This window comes from Triplophysa dalaica, chromosome 1 (genome assembly GCF_015846415.1).
Source record: "Triplophysa dalaica isolate WHDGS20190420 chromosome 1, ASM1584641v1, whole genome shotgun sequence".
Lineage (NCBI taxonomy): Eukaryota > Metazoa > Chordata > Actinopteri > Cypriniformes > Nemacheilidae > Triplophysa > Triplophysa dalaica.
In genome coordinates this window covers 6,249,490-6,271,366 of record NC_079542.1, presented here as the reverse complement: position 1 = coordinate 6,271,366, position 21,877 = coordinate 6,249,490, and the positions used below count along the sequence as shown (strand labels likewise).

General features: G+C 38.2%; 2 protein-coding genes across 2 annotated transcripts; both read left to right on the top strand.

Annotated features, from left to right (window-relative positions):
- Nucleotides 1-8,255: 8,255 nt before the first annotated feature.
- Nucleotides 8,256-11,494, top strand: zgc:162592 (uncharacterized protein LOC561993 homolog). The gene is made up of 2 exons (XM_056753872.1): nt 8,256-9,048; nt 10,215-11,494. The coding sequence occupies exons 1-2, from the start codon at nt 8,256-8,258 to the stop codon at nt 10,541-10,543; spliced, it is 1,122 nt and encodes a 373-aa protein (XP_056609850.1). The 3' UTR covers nt 10,544-11,494.
- A 7,776-nt stretch (nt 11,495-19,270) lies between these two features.
- On the top strand, nt 19,271-21,573 carry LOC130430034 (cytochrome b5). The gene is made up of 5 exons (XM_056758935.1): nt 19,271-19,599; nt 20,633-20,761; nt 20,893-20,919; nt 21,002-21,033; nt 21,132-21,573. Exons 1-5 carry the CDS (start codon nt 19,438-19,440, stop codon nt 21,220-21,222), a joined length of 441 nt encoding a protein of 146 aa, XP_056614913.1. The 5' UTR covers nt 19,271-19,437; the 3' UTR covers nt 21,223-21,573.
- Nucleotides 21,574-21,877: the final 304 nt, after the last annotated feature.

Sequence of the window (21,877 nt, the reverse complement as noted above, 5' to 3'; positions counted from 1 at the left end):
TGATTGGCTACAGGCTACAGAAATGATGCTGCTCTTATTTCTCTGTTCCTCAATTCATCCATTATGAGAATTATATTAGATGCTTAATAAATAAAGCAGATAAAAAGGATTTCATAGGGTGCTGCTACATGACCGAAATAAACGTTCCTTACAACTGTTTCTTTGTTAGGTTGGATGATTTTATAAATAAAAACTTTTGCCACCTATCTCTGACTAAAACTTTCTTTGGAAACAAAAAATTGTTTTTCTGTGGAAAGTTGTAATCTTTTTTAGCATAATACCATTACATTATTAGCATGTTTTCATTGCATTATTAGCATTACATTAACATAACCAATATCATATATTAACTAGAATTACAATGAACTGGAAGAAGTGCAATGCTCAACGTGGCCTGTCAAAAGAGATGCTAAGCTTAATTAAAGTTTACCAAAACAAAGTTACAGTACAGTTCATGTCAGGTTTAATGAGTGATCGGAAATATGCTATTAAATTCTGTATTTTGCCAGGAATTTGCCCATTGTCTTGCTTAAATAAAAAGCTGACGCATTCTTGCTATGACGTAAATACACGTTGCAACCATTGCCGTTATTGTAAACAGACTGGTAATAAGCACATCAATGTTTTGATTTAGGCTTATTAATTTTGGAATTATACCACTTTACTTTGTGATCAAACATAATTACTAAATAAGTAAAAGAAATATGGACTGTTTTTGTGTTAGAATAAATTTACCATCATGTTTTTTATGTTGTTTTGGAGTGGTTGGAATTATAAGATAGTTAGGATAATATAATATAACATAATAGGCCTATAATATAATATAATATAATATAATATACCAAACAAAACTTAACTTAACTGTCATGCTATGACCTAACAGATCATTAAGTTCAAGACATGTTTGCGGTAGTACCTGGATGTACGAAATACACACATGCCAGCACACAGACCACTGGGTGTCGCAAAATATTTACTCTATATTATCATGACAATAACATGCACTATCAGCTTTGAAAATAATGCCCTCCTTTCCATTTCCTGCCCTATCTGTCTCATTCAGTTTCTTGGCTAGACCACAATTACTCATTCTCGTCAACTAGGCAGCAGAGCCAATGAGGGATTGCCACATTTTATAATTGTCTCGAAGGAAAGTTTGTGAATCATTCTGCGGCTTCCACCGTGGCTCTGCCATTCGCTTAATGCGGTAACACTATTTAATTTACCCGCTGGGGTGAAGACATGCTGAATAAATCAAAGAGAGAGTTGACACAATCTGTTATCTCTGTGATGATGATCATCAAGTCTGGGTGAAAGCGTTCTTGATCATTCTAAATCTATTCTGTCATTTCACTTTGCATCTTTTTTATGTTAGCCAGATGCTGAAGAACTCCCATGCCCGATGGAGCTCTGAAACTGTGGATATCTGATGCTGGTGATAGCAAGGTTTGCGGTTTCATATCTGATTCTCTCAATCTGTAGCTGATGAGATTTTGTGATGCTTTTCTTTTGAGTGAATAATCGCAGGGACTTTGAAATTAAAAGCAATGGAAATCATTGCCACAACCATCTCATACTTTTGAAAAAGTCATTGTTAACCTATAGCTTTGTGTGCATGATGCGTTGAAAATCAAGCTGTTGACGCACTATGCGGAACTTAAAAACTTTTTTCTTTTCATACAAAAAGAGGTTGATCTATATAAGATGTGTGCTGCTTTTTCCGGGTTTTGTGTTGTTCATGATGAATCATCATTTAATGAATCATAATGAGTTTAATGTCTGGACCCGCAGGCCTCCTTAAGGGCTGCTTAATAGTCCAATACTGTCATGCGAATTATCTATTTTTGATTCGTTCGTCTTTCTGAATTTGTTTTAAGAATTGTTTAGTTCTGACTCATGGCAAAAAGCCATGCAGCACCCGCTGAGTGCATATGCCAATGGATGTTTTCCTTTTGTTTCAGAGAAGGTTAAAACATTGTAAGTTTGCCTAGCCGCAGACACAGTTTATAGAATGGGTTTATGGATGCATTTCCCAGGAGTGAAAAGGTGATGGGTTCGAATCAATGTTTCCGAGCTGACAAACAAGAGCGAGAGCACAGTTGGTAAAAGTCAATAGCTTTTGCTGTAGACTTTGTAGAAAAGCGGTGGTTGCACAACACTTAAATGTTTTTTTCTTTACAATCTGAAAAAAAATGCCCTTATGATTTTATGATGCTTGACTCGAGGAACAATAGTCAGGAGGTTATGAAAACTTATGGTGTGTAGTGTATATTTGCAATTTAAAATGCCTTTTTATGCTAGCCGAATTCCATTGTAAAACAGAAAACATGCTAAATAATCCATGATGTGATTTTATCTTCCTTCACTTACAATTCCTGGAATTCAATCCCTGTCTAGCTGTTTATTTATTTATTCTTTCAATTCAATGGCACATCAGGGGTTTAGGGTTAACAGTGATAGCATAGTGATACTTTAAAGTAGTTTTTAGATATAACCCCATTCTATGCAAGCACATTATAAAGAGATATAGATGTATAACTTGGCAATACCACAATAACTCCTTCCAAAACAGCCAGGAACCAGGAACGTCATATTTGATGAACAGCTTTCCTTCGATGATCACATTGCAAAGACAACACAGTCATGCCGATATGCCTTATTCCACACTAGAAGGGTTAGACCCTATCTCACTAAGCATGTGGCACATCTCCTTGTCCAGGCCCTGGTGATCTCAAGGATGGACTACTGCCATGCTCTCCTTGCTGGTCTACCTGCAAAGGCTATCAAACCACTCCAGCTGGTTCAGAATGCAGCAACACGCCTTGTCTTCCATCAGCCCAAAAGGTCTCATGTGACACCCCTGTTCATCTCTCTCCACTGGCTACCGGTTGAAGCCCGTATTAGATTTAAATCACTACTTGTCAGGCTTTGCCTTTTGTTCTATTTTTATTTTGGGCTGTTTCTGTATTTTGTTGCTGTGTTTTGTCTTTTGCATTTTTCTCACGTCTGCTACCCCATTTAGGCTCTTAGTATTGTTAATTACCCTCACATGCTCCTCATTTGTGCTCCCTCTATTTCAGCTCGTTCTGGCTTTCTCCGTGTGGCGATGTTAATTGTTTGTACCGTGTTCTGCTCGCAGTGCTTGGAGTTTACCTTTTGATCTATCCCTTCGTAGGAACGAGGCATCCTGTGAGCTGGTTTGGACTTATTTTCCCTTACAGCTCTCTTTTGGTTCTCGTGTTCCTTTTGGATTTCAGTGGATTATTCACTCACGGAGTTTAACTGCCAGCGGAGTTTCCTGTGTTTACGGTCAGGAGTGCCCTGCCTTTCTTCTCTCTCACGGAGTTTACAGCCGGCAGTGTTAACTTTGTTTGGTCAGGAGTGCCCTGCCGATTTATTGTTTGCTGCTGTAATCTTTGTGCTAATAACCTTTGTTTACCTCACCTGCATCCGAGTCCTTTTGAGAACCCTGACACTAATGACTGCCTATAGGATATCACTGGGACTGCACCTGCATAGTGTCACACCCTCATACACTCCTACACCCCATCAAGAACCCGTTCAGCAAACTAGCGGCATCTTGTATTGCCTTCCCATAAGGGCAGTAAATCGCTTTCCCACTCATTCTCCTTAACAACGCCTTTCTGTTGGAACATTTTTCCTAACTCGGTCCTGTCATCCACATCTCTCACATCATTAAAAAACTACTGAAAACCCATATCTTCTGTGAATACTTGACAGACAAATGAAAGAAAAATAATACAAAAAAAAATTCTCTCAACAGGTATATCTAGCTTTTGTTGAAACTATTAACTTTGTATTAGCCCCTACATTATTGTATTATTGCTCCTGTATGACATATTGCTCCCTGAACTCACTGTAAGTCGCTTTGGATAAAAGCGTCTGCTAAATGATTACATGCAAATGTGGATGTATAGCCGATTGTGCAATAGTAGAAAATCATGGTTATTTATCCAGTAGTAATTGAGAATAAGCGGCTTCTGAGAAATAATTTGTGAGAAATGTGATTTAAAAATATCCAGAAAGTCACAGGTGTCTATCTGCAGCAAGCATGAAGTGGGAGAGCAGCTGCAATCGGAGCAAATCCCTAGAGATAAAACATGCTATTTTAGGGATTTCCCTCATCCACAGACATAAAAAAACAGAACAGAACAAATATGTGTGCAAATATACAAACATGCAGATGGATCATATATAAAGCCCCAGAAAAAATTAAGGAACCATTTCACATTTTTATTTAATCAGCATTTCTAGATGTGTTTTGGCCATTCCAGGCCAGTGTCAATCAAACCTCAAGAGTGGCATAAAATCAACCAAAAGCAATGAAAAAGACTGACAGCATGACAAGGTCAAAAAGAAAAATCAAGGTTATCAGAAAGCATTCATTAACGATTCAATGGATCATTAACGGTGTGAGCAGTCGTGATCTAATGGTTAGAGAGTCAGACTCGTGACCAGAGCGACTGAGGTGCCCTTGAGCAAGGCAAACCCCCACTTGCTCCCCTGGCACTGCAGTGATACCTGCCCACTGCTCCGTGTGTTCACTACTTGCAGAGCAGAGGTCACTATAGCTGACAAACAGGTCACTCTCAGATGATCAGGTCGAGTGGAGGATAATCAATAACTGGCCAGTGGTTCGGAAAGAAAAAGCCAATGGCTGTGGTTGAGGTGGATGGACACACGGCATGGGCTGTCAGATGACCTTTTAAAAATGCGACACACACCCAGGTCTGATCAACCTGCGATTGGGCCTCCCTTGGCTGAGGGTGTCTTATGATATAGGGGCCGAAACACCCAATGAGGCTGAGATGGGAACCATACAAAGGGCATTAGCAGCGGCACCTCACAAAAAGGCATCTTTCACCCAGGATAATGGATGTGATGAAAGTGGGATCGGACACACAACTCATGCGATGTCTCGCTGATACTAGCAAGGATTGGTAACCTGATGAATCCAGTGCAACCTCAGACCTCCTTTCCTCTATTCATATTTTTGACTGCTCCCCGTCATGCATAAGGCATGGGAAATGTCCTATTGGGCAATTCAACTGTGTGCTAAAATAGTGGGATTATATCACCTAGTATTAAGCAAATCTTCAACCCACCAGCATGAATTATTCTTTCTGACATATACCACCTACTGTTCCATTTTGTGGGTGATAATAGAGCAAATATTAAGAAATAAAGAAGACAATATTTATCAAATTTACTTTTAAATAAGTTTTTTGCATGCATGGTTGGTTCCTTATTTAAAAACTTTTTCCTTTATATTAATTTTCATTTTGTTTAAATATTCGTAAATTAGTTGATGAATGGATAAAGCCAATTTGGAGTAGCATGGTCTACAGTCCATTTTAAACTAAAGAGTGGCTTTCTATGATTATGGGTCACTTATCAACATGGTTTTAAATTTGAGTGTGTGTGTGTGTGTGTGTGTGTGCATGTGTGTGTGCTTCCTCCCACCTTTCACTCACCCTATCTTTGCACGAACCAGGCTGATATCCCAGGGCAGCATCTGTCGTTGTGTCATAAGTAACTGGTGAGTTATCTAAAACTCAATACAATCAATAGCCACCGGTCTCTATCTCATCAGCACAGCTGTGATACACAGATATACACACTTGTATGTCACAGACACAGCTGAACGGTTGCCTGTAATTAGTAAACATCCATTGAAAGGTTTCATCTGATGATCAACAATAAATGAAATTGCCCTGAATGTGTTACCACATGAGCTACTATAAAGACAAACATCTTAAAGAAATGTCATGGATCGTTTTATTTGGGTTATTGTTCCCCATATATATTTATAGTCAATCTCAATGAAACATTTAACAGTTTAAAACTGAAATACTACAAGCAGTGATGTAGAATCTGATCTGTGTGTGACATAGACTTAATCTTGAGTGAGATTTCCCTCTCACGTCCCACTCTCTCAATCTTCTGTAAGACAGCAGCAACTGTGGTTTCACATTACTTATGTCAGTTGTCATTTGGCAGGAGTAACTACTGCATTCATCACAAATGGGTAGTGGAAACCATTTTTAATGAAAACATTCAATCATTCACCTATCCATCTTTGATACTTCATGTAAAACAGCGGTTTTCCTTTTTTAATTATCATACATGCAGTTTGCAGTCAGCATAGTCCTACCTCATTTTTAGGCATAACATCATGAAAAGAAGAGTTGTTGTTAAGAGGGGGAGTGTAGTTTTTATTATGGTTTTTTTTAGCAGCAGGGTAAGTGGACAAAAGACAAAAAGTGAGAAGAAAAGTTTTGCAATGCATAACAATTTTCATCTCACTTTTAAAGTTAATCTAATTTTTTTTTTTTTTTGAGGTGGTGTGTTCAACTTTTAGTTTTTCTTGGATTTGGTTTGCTTCCACATCTGCTTTGGTGCAACACAAATTGTAAAAGCGCTATAAAAAAAATAATTTAAAGGAAAGTGCAAAGACACACCACATTGGATTGTGCAGGAATCATGTTTGTGAACGATCTTGTGACACACTAAGTCCAAGACAGCGCAGAAATGCCAGAAAGTAATCACTACATTAACACATTCGGCAATCATTCGGCCTCAAAAATTCCTTCCGCACTCACAAATTCGGCTTTATAATCTTTAGTTAAAATGTGAAAATGCACTTTCTTCCTGTAGTGACTATTCATCTTAGATCACGTATGTAAGACAGCTTGGGCGGAGCATCCGTTAACCCTTCCCCTTCAACTGTCAGTCTGCTGCCAGTTCCATTTCAAAATGCAACACCTGTTTATACATCCAATCAAATTGCGAAGCCACGCCCACTTTTTTTCTCTTTCAAAATTCGATTTCACTCGGAAATGCGTCAAAACACTGAATTAAAAACTATCACAACTTCCAGTTCACGGGGACTTTAAGAATACGGGCCCAGCTCTTTAGCATGGCTGCGTCCAAACACCCCACTTTCCGTCTTTCTGACTATGAGATAAAAAGCAGTTTTGCAAAATACATAACTCTGGAGGTTTCACCAATGAAATATGTAACACAACGTTTTACTACGAAATTATATGTAATATCTAATTATATAGTCAAATCTTTATATGTTTTGTATCAAAGCAGCTGTACCCAAAAAGAAAATAAATACACATGTTAGCAAAACACATATGATCTTAAAAAATAGTAGTATAACATACACATGTGGGTTTAGTGTGCGTTAAGCGCAAGTGTATCCAATGTCTTAAAAATGCCAAAGGGCAGCACACAAAAAAAAGCACACTAAACCCGCACTGGCTTGAATACCGCTTCAGAGCGGTATTAAGGCTAAGCGCATGCCATCATGCATCATGTTCTGGATATGAATAATGAGGCTTTTTGCTCGGGTCTCGTGAGATGTTGCAGAAAGCTTTCCAGTGTACGTACTACTACTACGTTTTACTACTACTTTATAAGGTTATATCTTTATTTAATCTACGTTTGGCTAACATGTGTTTTGGTTTTTGTTCACAACTGCTTACAATACAAATAAACCGCAATAAAAATAAATCTGACACGACTTCACTGTATAATTAGACATTACACATGATTTTGTAGTAAAGCGTAGTTACATATTTTATTGGTGAATACTCCAGAGTTTGTTAAACAGCTTTTGATCTCATAATAAGAAACACTACATTAGCTAACTTTATATTTGCACTTGCTAAGTGTGTCCCATCGGGTTAGAAATACTACATGCTGACTTGGGACTCTCGACGCCCACTAGAACACTAGTGCCAAAAACAGGAAGTACGTCATGAAAGTAGTCAAGCGGTCAAGAGCAAAGACCGCAAGTTTCAAATTGTATGTCGATCTCTTGGAAAAAAATAAACACAAAAAAGTACTGAAAACATGTAATGCTCTGAAAACATTGCAATTTATGTAATTAAAATTATTATTATTTTTCTCTATCTGAAAGCGATTGTTAATATGATTGGAATATGTAATACCTCTTGTTTTAAATGGCATTGATTTAATAAAGCATTAAAAAAAGTAAAGTGGGGGTATTGGGACGCAGCCTAGGAGCGGCACACCTGTCGTGACGTCATGATTAAGGCCCGGCACTTGAGCGATCACGTGACATTGAACTTGATTTGTTACAGGTGAATCTTTCCTCTAGCGTTTTTTGCTGTGTAGATTCTGTTTGCCTGCAGTTAACGTTGTGTTAATAAAATTCCTAACGTTTGTAAAATAACGCCATGTGTAATTACTAATATCCCACCATGGCAGACGCTAACATCTCCATCCAAAGCATTAATGAAACGGAGACGGATCTACAGAGGACACTAGAGGATAACAGGCCCGTTAAAATCGCAATAATATCAGTTTTGGGGGTGATGATAACTTTGAGCAACATCGCGGTGGTGATGGTCATAACTTCGGCTGTATCGGGATGGTCGAGAAACTCCCGATATTTCCTTTTGTCGTTAACCGGAGCCGATTCCGCATTCGGGCTGCTTATCATGCCCCTGAATCTTTGCGTGAGTTTCATGAAGGAATACAACGAGGGCCCGGACCCTTTCTGTCACGTCGTGGCGTTTTTCAACGCGACCATCTATTCCACCTGCATGTATACGCTCGCGACCATCAGTCTGGAGAGATACGTCGCCGTATTTTACCCTCTGAAGTACTCCACGCTGCTTACGCGGAAAAGAGCGCTGCTTTTGATCTCGTTTGCATGGATATTCCCACCCGTCCTCCTCGTGCCCATCTCCGTTCCCGCTGGGATCATTGAAGTTTCCTTCTCTAGAGCGTCGCTCGTGTGCAACCCCATGTACTCCAGCAACGTCTCGTACTCTCTCACTTTGACGTGCTTCATCTTCTTCCCGTGCTCGGCCATCATGACCTTCTGTAACCTCAGACTCTGGATAGCCGCTAAGAGACAGAGGTTAAAGCTGAGGAAACACCGCTGGGGTGGAGGATACAGACCTAAAGTCGCCTTACGTGTGCTCGTGCCAGTCATGACTGTTTACTTCACCTGCTGGACCCCATGTATGGTCATCATGCTGTACAATGGTGAGGCCTTTCATGTCATTGTTTCTTGTTGTCCATTTGATTTATAAACAGAAAATTTAGCTACCTACAATGAATGTAGCCGCTATTTTTAAATGACTATTTTACATTTTAAAACTGTTTTCACACTTTAAAAAAGTTATATAGCTCATTTTAAGGTAATAAAAACACAACTCTTCTTTAAGGACGGTCTTTATACACCTGTGAAATCACAGTTATGTTTATTATATTGGGTATTTGTTTTCAGTTAAAGTACCACATTTAATAAAACTGGTTGTTCCACGTACCACCTAATGACCGCCATTGAAAAATCACAGTAGAGCTATGATTATTTTTCTTTACACTTCTTTACACGTCCTCCAATTCTAATTTATTTTTAATAATACAAGTTTTTTCTATTTACCAGCTGTTTTCAAACTATGGAACGTGTTATCAAATTTGCGCAAAACACTTGTAGTTGTAGTTCACATTAAACGGGTCTCTCTTAAGGAACCACTGTATACAACAAACAGAGACATATGACTATACTTTGAGCATGCGAAATTGGTTCGATAAACATAATTTATTTTGTATACATTATTATAAAGCTGAAGGTCAAATTATTATTATTTGTTAGATTGCAGGCATTCTCTATCCACCCAGGAATATTTTGGGACCAGTGTATAAGATTAAGTGGCATCTAGTGGTTAGGTTGGGAATTGCAACCAATGGCTCGCTTCCCCCCCCTCCCTTTCGAAGCAATATGGTGGCTGACACAGATCTAAGATGTCGCCACATTTTTGCTTCTTTGCCAAAGGAGATAACATATTTATGAAATACGCTCTGTTGAGCAGTTTGTCAGTTTAAGGCTACTGTAGAACAACATGACGAATTCTATGCAAGGGGACCTCGGTGTATGTACTTTAGTAAGAGCTTTTGAAACTAGAATGAAATGTTTTGAATCAGTTGCGTCATTTTGCAGACATCCAATATAGTCATAGAGTTAAATGTCCATCTAAGCCTATTTTACTTTGATGCACTTTAAAGCACAATTGGAAATATGTAAGTTTTAGTCAAAATCTAAATTGTTATATGAACTCCTTAAAAGTGTGCATTTTCTTTTCCTGAATATGCAATTAGATGCTGCTGTGTAAATTTATGATGAATCTAATAGTCAAACTTATTTCTAGCCATTTCAGGCAGTGGCGTCCCAGAGTGGATAGAGTTTATCGCTGTGTGGCTGCCGACCTCCAATGGCTTCCTCAATTGTATCTTCTACTTCTGGATCAACCATAGCTTTAGAAAGAAATTTCATGTGCTCCTTCAGAGACTTTGTCTAGGACTTTGTCCAGGCGCTGACACAGATTCTGGTTGCGTCAACTCGGCAGAGTCTTCTGTGGCTCCTGGATGGAGCAGCAACTACTCTCTTCATGAGCGTTTTTCTAGCGTGTCGTCCAACTGCACTCTGCTCACGCTCATGACCACTGAGACCATCATCCGTGAGCCGGAACCTGCTTGAGAAACCAATATACTTAATGAACTGACTTTTTAAGAGCTGGAGCTGAGGTGTCAAATGCCGTGGACGTGTCAAGATCGGGAAAGAGAATAATGTTATTTTTAATCGTAGGTTATCATAAATGCTTTTTTCTCCATATCTTTGTTCTTTTTTAGTTTCATGGCTTTTGGTGCCTTTTTACTTTTTGATGGCACTATCTCTCATATTTACTTTAATGTATTAGCGTCTCAGAAATGTCATGTTTACTAACAGATAGGTATTGCGTTGTTAATTTGCCGATCAAAGTTGAACGCAAGAGAGCCTTTGAAACGTGTTCCACATTTTCTTATCTAACAAATCCAATATCAAGCAACTGAGGAAGGCTAACCTTTAATTCTCAGTCATGCAGTTTATGCAGAATGGATTGTAATTAACCAGGTAATGTAAAGGTCAGACCAGCGATGCCTTTTGGCTTATACATTTTCATATCATGACATTTTTTTTTTGGCAAACATGAATTTTATATTTCCATCTTAGTAGGTCTTTTTTGCTACGTTTTGTGCGTTCTCTATCCACTCAGGAACATTGTATTACCTGCAAAACCAAGTTCATATATGTAAAAAGATTACCACAAAAATGTATTGGTGGCGTGAAGTGGGCTGAATGAAAGCAGTCGTGTTCAGAGGGTGAATTATGTAAAAGCACTTCTTGTTGACTGTGTTGCAAAATCATACTGTAAATGTTCATTTTAAGTTCGTTTTAGCCTAAGCACTTGTTAAAGAATATTAATTTCGTGAAGGGAAAAGAATTTCATTCCTTTGTGGTGGAGGTGTACATAAGAGCATTCATATGTAGGCTGTTAATGGAAGTATTATACAGCCAGAATATGTGATTGAAGTTATCTGTATGTAAATAATAATATAATTTTTATACTGTTTATAAATGTTTATTGTAATATGTTAAGACTTCAATTTGTTGTAAAAATAAAGCGTCAAAGCCCATTTACAATCGACAGCATCCCTCATTGTTTCGGGTGCATTATTGACTTTGACTTGATGCCTACAGCATTTTCGTAAACTATCACAAAATACGTGTAAAATACATGTATAAAGAAATCTTATTCTCATTATTTTGGCTCTATAAGGCTCCTGCATTGCTCTGTTTGTTGAACCCAACGTAAGATTTCTGGTGCAGCGATTACAAACTTTACATTTTGGTTTAATATCAGGTCCTTCAGGATATTTTCTTGTTCTTACGGTCTTTCATTTGGCAGTAGCAGAATGGTTGTCTCGTACTGCATAAAGATGTTTCTGAGCTGGTAGAGGTAGAAAATATATTGCTTTAGTTATGTGAGAAAACCCACACATGAGCAGTCAGGTGTGTAGCTTGACACTTTCTGAACCATGAGGTGCTCTTTTACAGAGTGGGTCTCCACAACATCCGACCATGTTGTGCTCCACCTCATATACGTTTCCTCGAGGGGATATTTATAGCTGTGCATTCAGTATGATCACTGACATTGATGTACATGTTGTGTAAGGGTGCCACAGTTCCCAACAGTTGTTTCACCATAATCCAAATAAAGAAATAAGAAACTACACTAGTCTTTGACTGTTGGTTACTTTATAGCAGTTTGATGCATGTATGGAGATTTTTTTATAAGACTAGTGTGTGATGTGTACAGTGGATATAGAAAATAATCAGCCCCTTCAAAATAATCACATTTTGTTGTTTTGCACCTTAAATAAGATGGGGACAGTTTTTGTTTTATCCAGCTGTATTAACTCGGTGCAACTTATAACATCCAAGACTAAGACAGAACACCAATATTTCAGAAAATTGGAAAACGGATCAACCCCTTGTGTCAGTATTTTCTTGAACCACCTTTTGCTTTAATTCAATTCAATTCAATTTTATTTATATAGCGCTTTTAACAATGTGCAGTGTTCCAAAGCAGTTTTAAAGGAGAAAACACAGAAAAGATAAAACACAGCACAGTGCATGGTGTTTATAGAACAAGCAAAATCATTCTAGTAAATAATATGAATGCAGCCTCCCGGTGAGCAAGCCAACACTGCCCTGTGGTGAGGAACCCAAACTCCAATGATAAATAAATGGAGAAATTAACACCTCGGGAGAAACCAGTCTCATCTGGGAGGGCCAGGTCTCCTGTGACGTGTCACAGCTGCACTCAGTGACTTTGATTAAAAGTTACTGAGTAAATGTTTATGCAAAATAGGGAGAGATTATTACTTGGGATATAGGAAATTTCATTTGTGGATACTGTTGGGTCTATTTTGGTCTTTTTTGTGATTGCTATCAGACAACAGAGGAATGTTATAAGTCGAGAAAATAGTAATGGCATAATGTGACTGAGTGCAGCTTTAACTTAAAACTGCTCTCATGTGATGTAAGCATTAAATACTAAGTATTGTAAATTTAGCATTAATGTGACAAGACATCCATCTTTGCTCATGGTTGGGGATGGACCAGTTCTTCCCGGCTCTTTCATCCAGTTTAGATCCAGGGAAGGTCTGTGTTGTACCAAATCACTGTGCATTTAGGCATTGATAAAGCCTTGGAAATATATTTTTTTCCGTCTCCTGACTTGTATCTGTTCACAACTTTATCCTGGAGATCTTTGGACAGTGCCTTGCTACAAATAGTTAATTGTTTGCTTATGTTGCACTGCAAAGGACTAAAATGCTCTAGGGAAAGCTCTTTTCATGCTGAGCTAATCAAAATGAACACAGTTGAAAGTCAAATGGCTTTTTGTGCCCTTTAGTTCAGACGACGAGTTCCACCTGATTGAGTTAACAAGTGATATGTGGGTGGGGGTGATCCTTTTTCCAACCCTTTAAATTTTGTTTTTTTATTTTTTTACAACTTGCTTGATGTTATAAGCTGCACTGAGTAAATACAGCTGGATAGAACAAAATCTGTCCATCCTCTTGTTGCTGCTAAGCAACAAAATCTGATCCTTTTGAAGGGGGGTGATTCTTTATCCACTGTAAATGATAATACACATCTCACTGGAATACTGGGTTTAAATTGTTAGCAGCCAGTTCTAAACTGGTTAACACGTGATGTTTGTAACATTTATCAGGATCTATTGACAGAAATACAATATAATATACATAACAGAGGTGTATAAGAACCTATATAAAGTGTTGTTTTTATTAGCTTAGAATGAGCTTTCTACATACATCTACATACACCGCGGGTCCCCTTACATGGAATTTACCATGTTGTTTCTCTACAGTAGCCTTAAACGGACAAACTGCTCTACAGAGTGCGTATTGTATATATGTTATCTACTTCGGGAAATACGAAAACATGACAACATCTTTGCCCAGTGTCAGCCTCTGTAGTGCTTTAAAAGGGAGGGTTGAGATGTGGAGTGAGCCTTTCGGTTGCAACTCACAACCTCACCTCTAGAGACTGATAAAATCTCCACATTGCTCTTTTAATTGTTTTAAACTTGGACACTAAGGGGCGATTCACATTTCGTGTCTAAAACGCATCGCCGCCTATTTTGCATGCCTACATTTAAAATAACGAACACGCACACGGAAATTACGAAAATGTGAAGTGGGGTTTAGAACTGCATGGTGCTATTGATGACAGGGTTAAGGGTTCAGTTTCAAGGGAAGTCATTAAATGTATAGCTTAAATGCTTTGTCACACTGGATAAGTGTCTGCTAAATGCATGGTGAAGCATTGATGGTACAGTATTGGTCATTATACACAAATTCTATGTCCTGTTTGGCCAAAAGGAATGAAGTATCCAAAAATAATACAATCTACTTGATATATTTTGATCAATATAGGCTCCATCTTATCCGAAAATTTTAATAGTTCCTTGAAACTGTGAGGTTGAGAGTCCACTTAAATGCTGCAACATATACAATGAGTTTTCTTTATTGGAACTGTGGGAATATCTGCAGTGCTGTCTCAGCGTCTTCTGGAGAGCTGCTTTAGGACCATTACAGGCCTGCAGGAGAAGTTGCGATCAATTCAGCTCTTTTCTTGGTTTCTGTAATTGAGAAAAAGGGAGGGATAAAGTCTCACTAAATCCTATTATGGTAGTCATATCAAATCAGCTTCTAGCGCCTTCGAAGGTTAGAATAAGACCTAATGCTGATCAATGCAGTATAGGGGCTGAGCTTTGTTAGGCTGGTTTGAGATATAAATCTGCATTGGTCAATCGAAATCATTCTTCACCTCTGCTGTTCTGCACGGTTTCGTTGCATGGAAGAGATGTGTGTTTAACACAGTATATTTTTATCATTCTTGCATGAACTAACTGCATCAAAAACAGAATTTGTGTTTTGAAATTAGAAGGATCAATTCAGCCCTGCAAAAAGACCTCCCAAACCAAGAAAAGAAATATAATGGTCTGTAATTGTCATGATAATCTATATAAGCAATTGTACATCCTTCTGCTTTATAGCAAATCTATAGAGACGCACAGAAGAATAGCTTTACAGCATTGCCATGTGGGCTGTGCGCATCTCAAACACATTGAAGTGTTAACATGGAACCGGTTTTAAAACCCCCTTTGCAGTGTGGTTCAGCTGCTTTCTAGCAGATACTTTGTAGCTGTTTGTTGTCATGGTGATGGTGATGCAATTTAGAGATCATGCGGAAGCCCTGATGCCATTGGCAGGGAATGCGGACATCAAATGGAGATACTCAACAAGCCGTCATATCCTAATCAAAATAAACAATAATAAGATTGTTTATAGAATTGATACATTATAAAAGTCATTGCACTTGCAAAGCGGCAAAGTTTATTGGAATAAAGTGCATCAATGATACATTTATCATACAACTGGACCTTAAAGACTCCAATGCTGGTCAAGAAGAACTTCCTGTTTCCTGTTTGATCAAGATACAATTTACATAACATTTATAACGGTATTAAAATGACATAGAAATATCTTTGGGATTTAATAATAGATGTAAGATTAAAAATTAAAATGGTCTTCATAAAATGGAACTTACTATGCAATTGTGTTTTTTAAACGTTTTGACCCCACTGTAAAATGTGCTCTATTCAACAGCTTTAAACCAAGAAACACGCCACTGTTTTAATCTTTTCATCAAACTCTGTAAAGGTTTGCGGTCCTGGGAACAGGATTTCTTTAAAAGACGTTTTACCTTTTGTTTGATTTTCAATAACTTGCGGGAAGCATCACAAGGTTTTTTATTCACGTTTCAGCCTTTTGTGCATTGTGCATGTCAAATTCAATACAACTATTCCATAACACTCCACCAACCTATCACTGGGTTTTATGGCATAGCCCTACAGTTTTATCTCAAATTTGAAGATTTGTAATCAGAATGAAACCCAATGGAAACAACTTCAGTTTTGCTATTGCCTTGTTTTTGTTTGTTTGCATTTACATTATGTTTGTGTGTATACATACGTTGTTAGTGCTAATTTGACTTTATGTCTTCGATTCTAATCTTAAGTATATCGGAAGCTGTGTCTTGAGATGCTTGATATTTTGCCAATAAAAAAAAACTTCATCACAGGAAAACACAGATAGCCTGCATGTATCGGCACACGACACGTACAGTAGATCATGTTCGCTGCTGCAAAACATTTTTAAGCCCTGGTATATTAAAGGCAGTGGGTGGATTTAATTATCAATGCTGTCACGCCTCTGCACTGAGCTTTGACCTTGGATGTTTTTGTTAGGCCCGTGTTCATAAAATGTTCCCTGCTGACCCGTCTAATCTAAAGCTTGTGTAGAGGATGATCCGTTGCTGTGGTGACATATCGAATGTCCTTAAGAGTCATGCCACATGTCACCATGAGATTTCCTAGTTTGTGCAGCATTCTATATAACCTGTGAACCTCTTATCTTTGCCAACTCTGATGTTATTATCTTTATGGGTAAATGGTCATAGGAAAGAAAAAAAGGGCAGGAAGGTTCGCATCCTACCACACTGGACGCGACATGGTCTGTTTTTTGTCTTGCAGATAAAGAGACACTAGTTTAATATGATATGGTACAATAACAAGCAGCATCATCCCTGGCTGCATCGTAACAGAATGGATTTTTATGCTTGAGTCTCTTGATAAAATTCAGAGGCATTGAAATGATTCATTCTCTCTTGTAGAACGGACACAATGCATCTCTCCATATGGCACTGGGAGAACAAAGCAATAATCACCATCCAATTTCCTGTGTAAACACTCCCAACTGTTTAATAGCACAATCTGAGAACCGATCACTCATTTCCTCCAGCAAATGTTCGGACGGAAATAAAGTGTCAATACACCATCGCAGACCAGGTCCCACTTTTATCAGTGCTGCTGCACTCTTGGGACTTTTTTGTCTTTGTGCATTTTAGAATGTGAATAGCAGTAGGTTATACTGCCAGATAATGTCTGACAAAACAAGATACATTTTGTTAGTAACAAACAATTAATGTTGGTATTAATAATCATGCATTAAATGTGCAGTTCAGTAAACGATCAAGTAAAACCATAAGACAAAGGAAACTTCCAGTTGTACTGGCAATTGAGGAAGGAAAACTAGATAATTGGATTTGATGTTAGTCTGTGCTAAATGACGGAGTTATGTACCATAAGTGAATGTAATGTCTGCTGCAACGCATAGCAATAAAGGTAAGAGTTATTGTCAACGGACTGCTCCAGTTTTATACACATGGCGACGTCTTCGTCCCTTTACTGGCATCTTGTGGCAATTTAAAACATTGCAGAAATTTCAGACTCACTGGGGATACTTGAAACAAAACCTTCTCACACGCTTCAATTTCAGGATAAAATGCTTCCTTTACCTTACGTTATATTGTATAACTGACATTTATATAGCTAGAAAGTGATCAAAGTAAAAGGGCATCCAATTTAATACGTTTTTGTATGTAAAGAACATTTAGCAGACGATTTTATCCAAAGCGACTTACATTGCTTTATCCTATACATAGGTATTTGCAATCCCCTGGGATCGAACCCACAACCTTGCTCTTACCACTGAGCTACAGGAAAGGAGGTTAAATACAATTTAAGATCGAATGCAGCGACAACAACGCTAGTATCCATTTAGTGTGGTGTACAATTCAAGAAAGACACGACCACGACGAGTTATATTAAAACAGATTATATTGTGGAGTACATGTGCAAGTAGTGACAAGAGTGCAGTGACGTGACCAAACGTGAAATCTTTGCGGTGCTGGATTTGACATGCCTTGCATAGGCCTATACATACATATGGCGATAACACACCATACTTAAGACAGCAATCACTGTAAATTATAACACACACAACAATTCACACTGGAGAGAAGCCATCACTGTCCTTCTCAGACAGCAAGATGTCCTCATGTGCAGCGGAGGACCGGAGGCACAACCAGAGAATCCAAACTGGTGAGAAGCCATACTGGTGAGAAGCCATACTGCTCAAATGCCCTGCATTGAAAAATGAAGTTTTATCTCAAAAGAAAAACGCAAAACTGTTCAATCTTATCTGAAGTCATACCAAGGGGACAACATAGGTATATCCACAACGTATCTTTTTGACTATACCTTCCCTTCTGGTCCGTGGCAAGGATCCGGCTGCAAGGATTTCTTAAAATAAAATGCTTTAACTACCGATCGCATGTCGGTAACCTGCTTTTATAGGGGTGAACGATTTGTTATTGAACACAGGTGCGCCGCATCACGCCATCAGTGCACTGTGCGTCATACCCTCCCCACATACACTATTAAGCTATAGCTCATTAGCTTATAAACAAACAAATAGATTGGGCAAATCATTTTTATTTTAAACTACTTTTCTATAAATGTTTTCTACCTAATTCTATGGAGGAAAAATAGTAACGTTCAGAGTAATTTAAATGCATTCGGTTGTATTGGTTGTCTCTGTTAAAGTGATTTATATCTGTCAAACAAAACTAGAGACAACTTGTAGACAGTTTGCCGAAATCATTAAATCCTTCTAGAATAAAACAGCCAACTGAAGTATTCTTGTAGCTAATAGTTTTAATGGGGAAGAAGATAATGCAGTTTGTGTTTTAGGTGTGATTTTTTTGCAGCTGCAGCGATGACGATTTAATCCAACCAATCAGCACCGACATTGCGCAGAGCCTCACAAAGAACTTCACATGTCTAGAAACACGTGGTCACGCGTGAAACTTGAGGTTGTAGGGGCATTCCCAATGTGCCATGTGAAACAAGAAGTTGATTGTGCTATAACTTTTTTCTAAAACTGCTTCGATGTTGAGACTTATTACGCACACATGGCACGGATCGCTTATTGGTTAGATATGCAAATTAAGCAGTCGCTCTCCACGAAAATGTGATGCTTTTAATCCTCCGAGGTTTTAGTTACTCATAAACTGGCTTTTAATACCATGAGTGACAAATGAGAAATACCTTTATTTACTAATACCAGACTAAAATGGCGTTGCTAGGAAACCCTAGTAAAATGCATCCCTTCCTGTTTTTAAAGACAACTATGAGGGATTAAATGAATATGCAAACCGTAAATCACCGTTTTCATGCATTTTTTAGTACGTTTCAGAAGGAAATACGAGCGGGGTTATGCAACTTCTAGCCACAAGCCCTAACATAATATAACGAAGACGTGTAAAATGGGTGTGACGTGTGGCACTGTCACGCAAGCGACTCACGATGATCGGCTCTCGAATCCGATTGGCTGGTTTTTGAGTGAACTGAACGCCGATTGGCTAATTTGTTTGAAGTATGCGGATTGGGTCATTTCTCGTGACTGGTGGTGAAATGGTGAACGAGAATTGAGTTGAGTCTGCTGTAAAACTCACACATGAATCAGCTTTTAAAGAACATATTGTGGTAGCAGATCTGTTCGGTTGTCGCCTTTGACTTAATTTTCTTCAGGTAAAGTGACTATAATCAAGTAAAGATGAGCAAAGAAACTGACACGAAGGTAGATAACAGCAGCACACCGGATGAGAGCAATGTGCAATATTACACACGACAAGAGATTCAAGACCATAATGTGAGCGGAGACGCATGGCTCATTATCCACGAAAAAGTTTACGATGTCACAACTTTCATGGAGGAGGTAAGACGCTTCGAGTACCTTATGTGTAAGTTAGACCCAACCGTATTAACGCTGTGTTAACATACTGTCGTAACCCAATCCTGTATATTTTTACTTTAACTTTATTTATATAATACACATTGTCTTTTATACCACTTGTATGTTAAAAGCTACTAGGCAAACTAATTCAAAGGCTACTGACAATCACAGTGTCTGTGGCCACAACGTTAGCATACGAGATCCATTAAGTTAACTTACGTTACAGTTAAAACCACTCTACGTGGTTAAATTTTTCAGTATTATGAGTGGATTTCAAGCTAACACTTAAGGCCATGTTTGCAGTAAAAATATAGAATTGCATGTTTGCATTAGAACTGCATGGGTTTGATGATCAGTGTTAGCCGGATAGCTAACGTTAACCTGCTAGCCTATCATGTCGATCTGTCACATTTCAGTAAAGTTTCATATCTGCTATGAGTTTTGAATGGCATTTTCCTTCAAATCTCGTTTCAATATCAGCATTGTATGGTTTATTGTACAATATTCTTATGTGGTGTTACTATTGTATTAAATAACTGCATACAAATCATTTGTGAAATCGAGCATATCGGTAATTGATTATTTTTATTCTGAAGATACAAACATTTTGTACGCACGGATGTTGCTTTTGGTACTTAAACAGAATGTAAGGTTTATAGTACCATTGTGTAACATAACAGACTGAGAACTGTAAGTTTAATGTTGCGCAACAGCTGTGCCGGGAATTATGGGAGGTGTAGTTCAATTTATCCTTAATGATAGCCGGTATCCAGGGATTGGACTGTGTTCCTTCTCTTGAACACAGGTTATGTTATTATCTTGCCCCGTAAGAGCGATAAACCTCTTTGAAATTAAAACACACACCTTATATTTATTTTCTAAAACCATCAATTTAAATGTATGATTTAAGTAATGCTTAAACTGCTGTGGTCGTGCCTTGGTGTTGAATGATTATCATATTCATTCACCATGTTACATTGTAAAAGTAAAAAAGACCCACCCCATTCCTTTACAGCATCCCGGAGGTGAAGAAGTTTTGCTGGAGCAAGCAGGTACAGATGCAACTGAAAGTTTTGAGGATGTGGGTCATTCCACAGATGCCAGAGAGATGCTCCAGCAATATTTCGTTGGGGAGCTCCATATGGTAGTTTTCTTACGTACTCCTCTAGAACTTTATAAAATTATGCTGAGCGTTCTGTTGCTACTTGAACAAAGCAAGTACATATTACTTAAAATATTAAGCGTTAATGCCAGTTTCCCCTCTTTCTGTTTCAGGACGATCGAAAGAAAGAATCAAAAAAGGTAAAAATAAAACAATGTATTTGACTCTCTAGCGAAAATTGTTGCACTCGAGTAATGTTTCTTTATTATTTTTCTGTTCTAGGAAGTTTACGTTACAACTTCAGATGAGTCCAGGTGAGCAGACAGATTCTCTTCCAGGATGTAAACTACACTATCCACATCTGATGCTTAAACTTGTTTTATTTAAACTGATTTATTTGATTTGTATTTAGGTCGTGGACAGCCATGTTCATTCCTGCCATAGCTGTTGTACTTATGGGTGTCATGTATCGATACTACATGATGGAGAACAAATCATCCTGAGGTCTTGCAACACTTCAACACATTTTATTTCATTCATCTGGAGGCCTTCACCTGTTTGACTCAGTGAGCCTATGAACTCACTCCTCTGTAAAGACCTGACCTTCCTTTCTTCCTTAGCTTCTACCCCAGTGAGGGTTTGGACATGATAAATAGCCCAATATTAGCTCATTTTACTTTTTCTACATTCTTTCATTGTGTAGTAGTTCCGTTTTACCAGCAGGACTAAATATGATCATTATGGTTTATGATAGTCATGCCATCTCTGATAAAAGTCCCTTTTTAATGTCAGATTCTGTCATAGTGTCTTTATATTTTGAGAATCATTCCAAATAAAACTCCTTTTATTTGTAATTTCGGGTGCACCAGCTCTTGTTGATCTTATTTAGCTGATATGATGACAAATCATGAGTTCACAGTGTCCATTTTGCTGCTAATTGTTGTTTGACAGTGAAACGCCTTTAGTTTATAACCCAAGGACTTCTACCAAATTGTTCAAGTTTATCCTGTTTCCTTTCTGGGGTGAACATTGTCCTTGGAGATCTACCGTCCTCAGTTGAGATTCTGCGATACTCTTATCTTGGGGTACCAGAAGACCACAAGGTGTAGAGTTAGGAGTAAACTGTGCTGGAAGGTACATATCCAAGCCCCGTTTTAG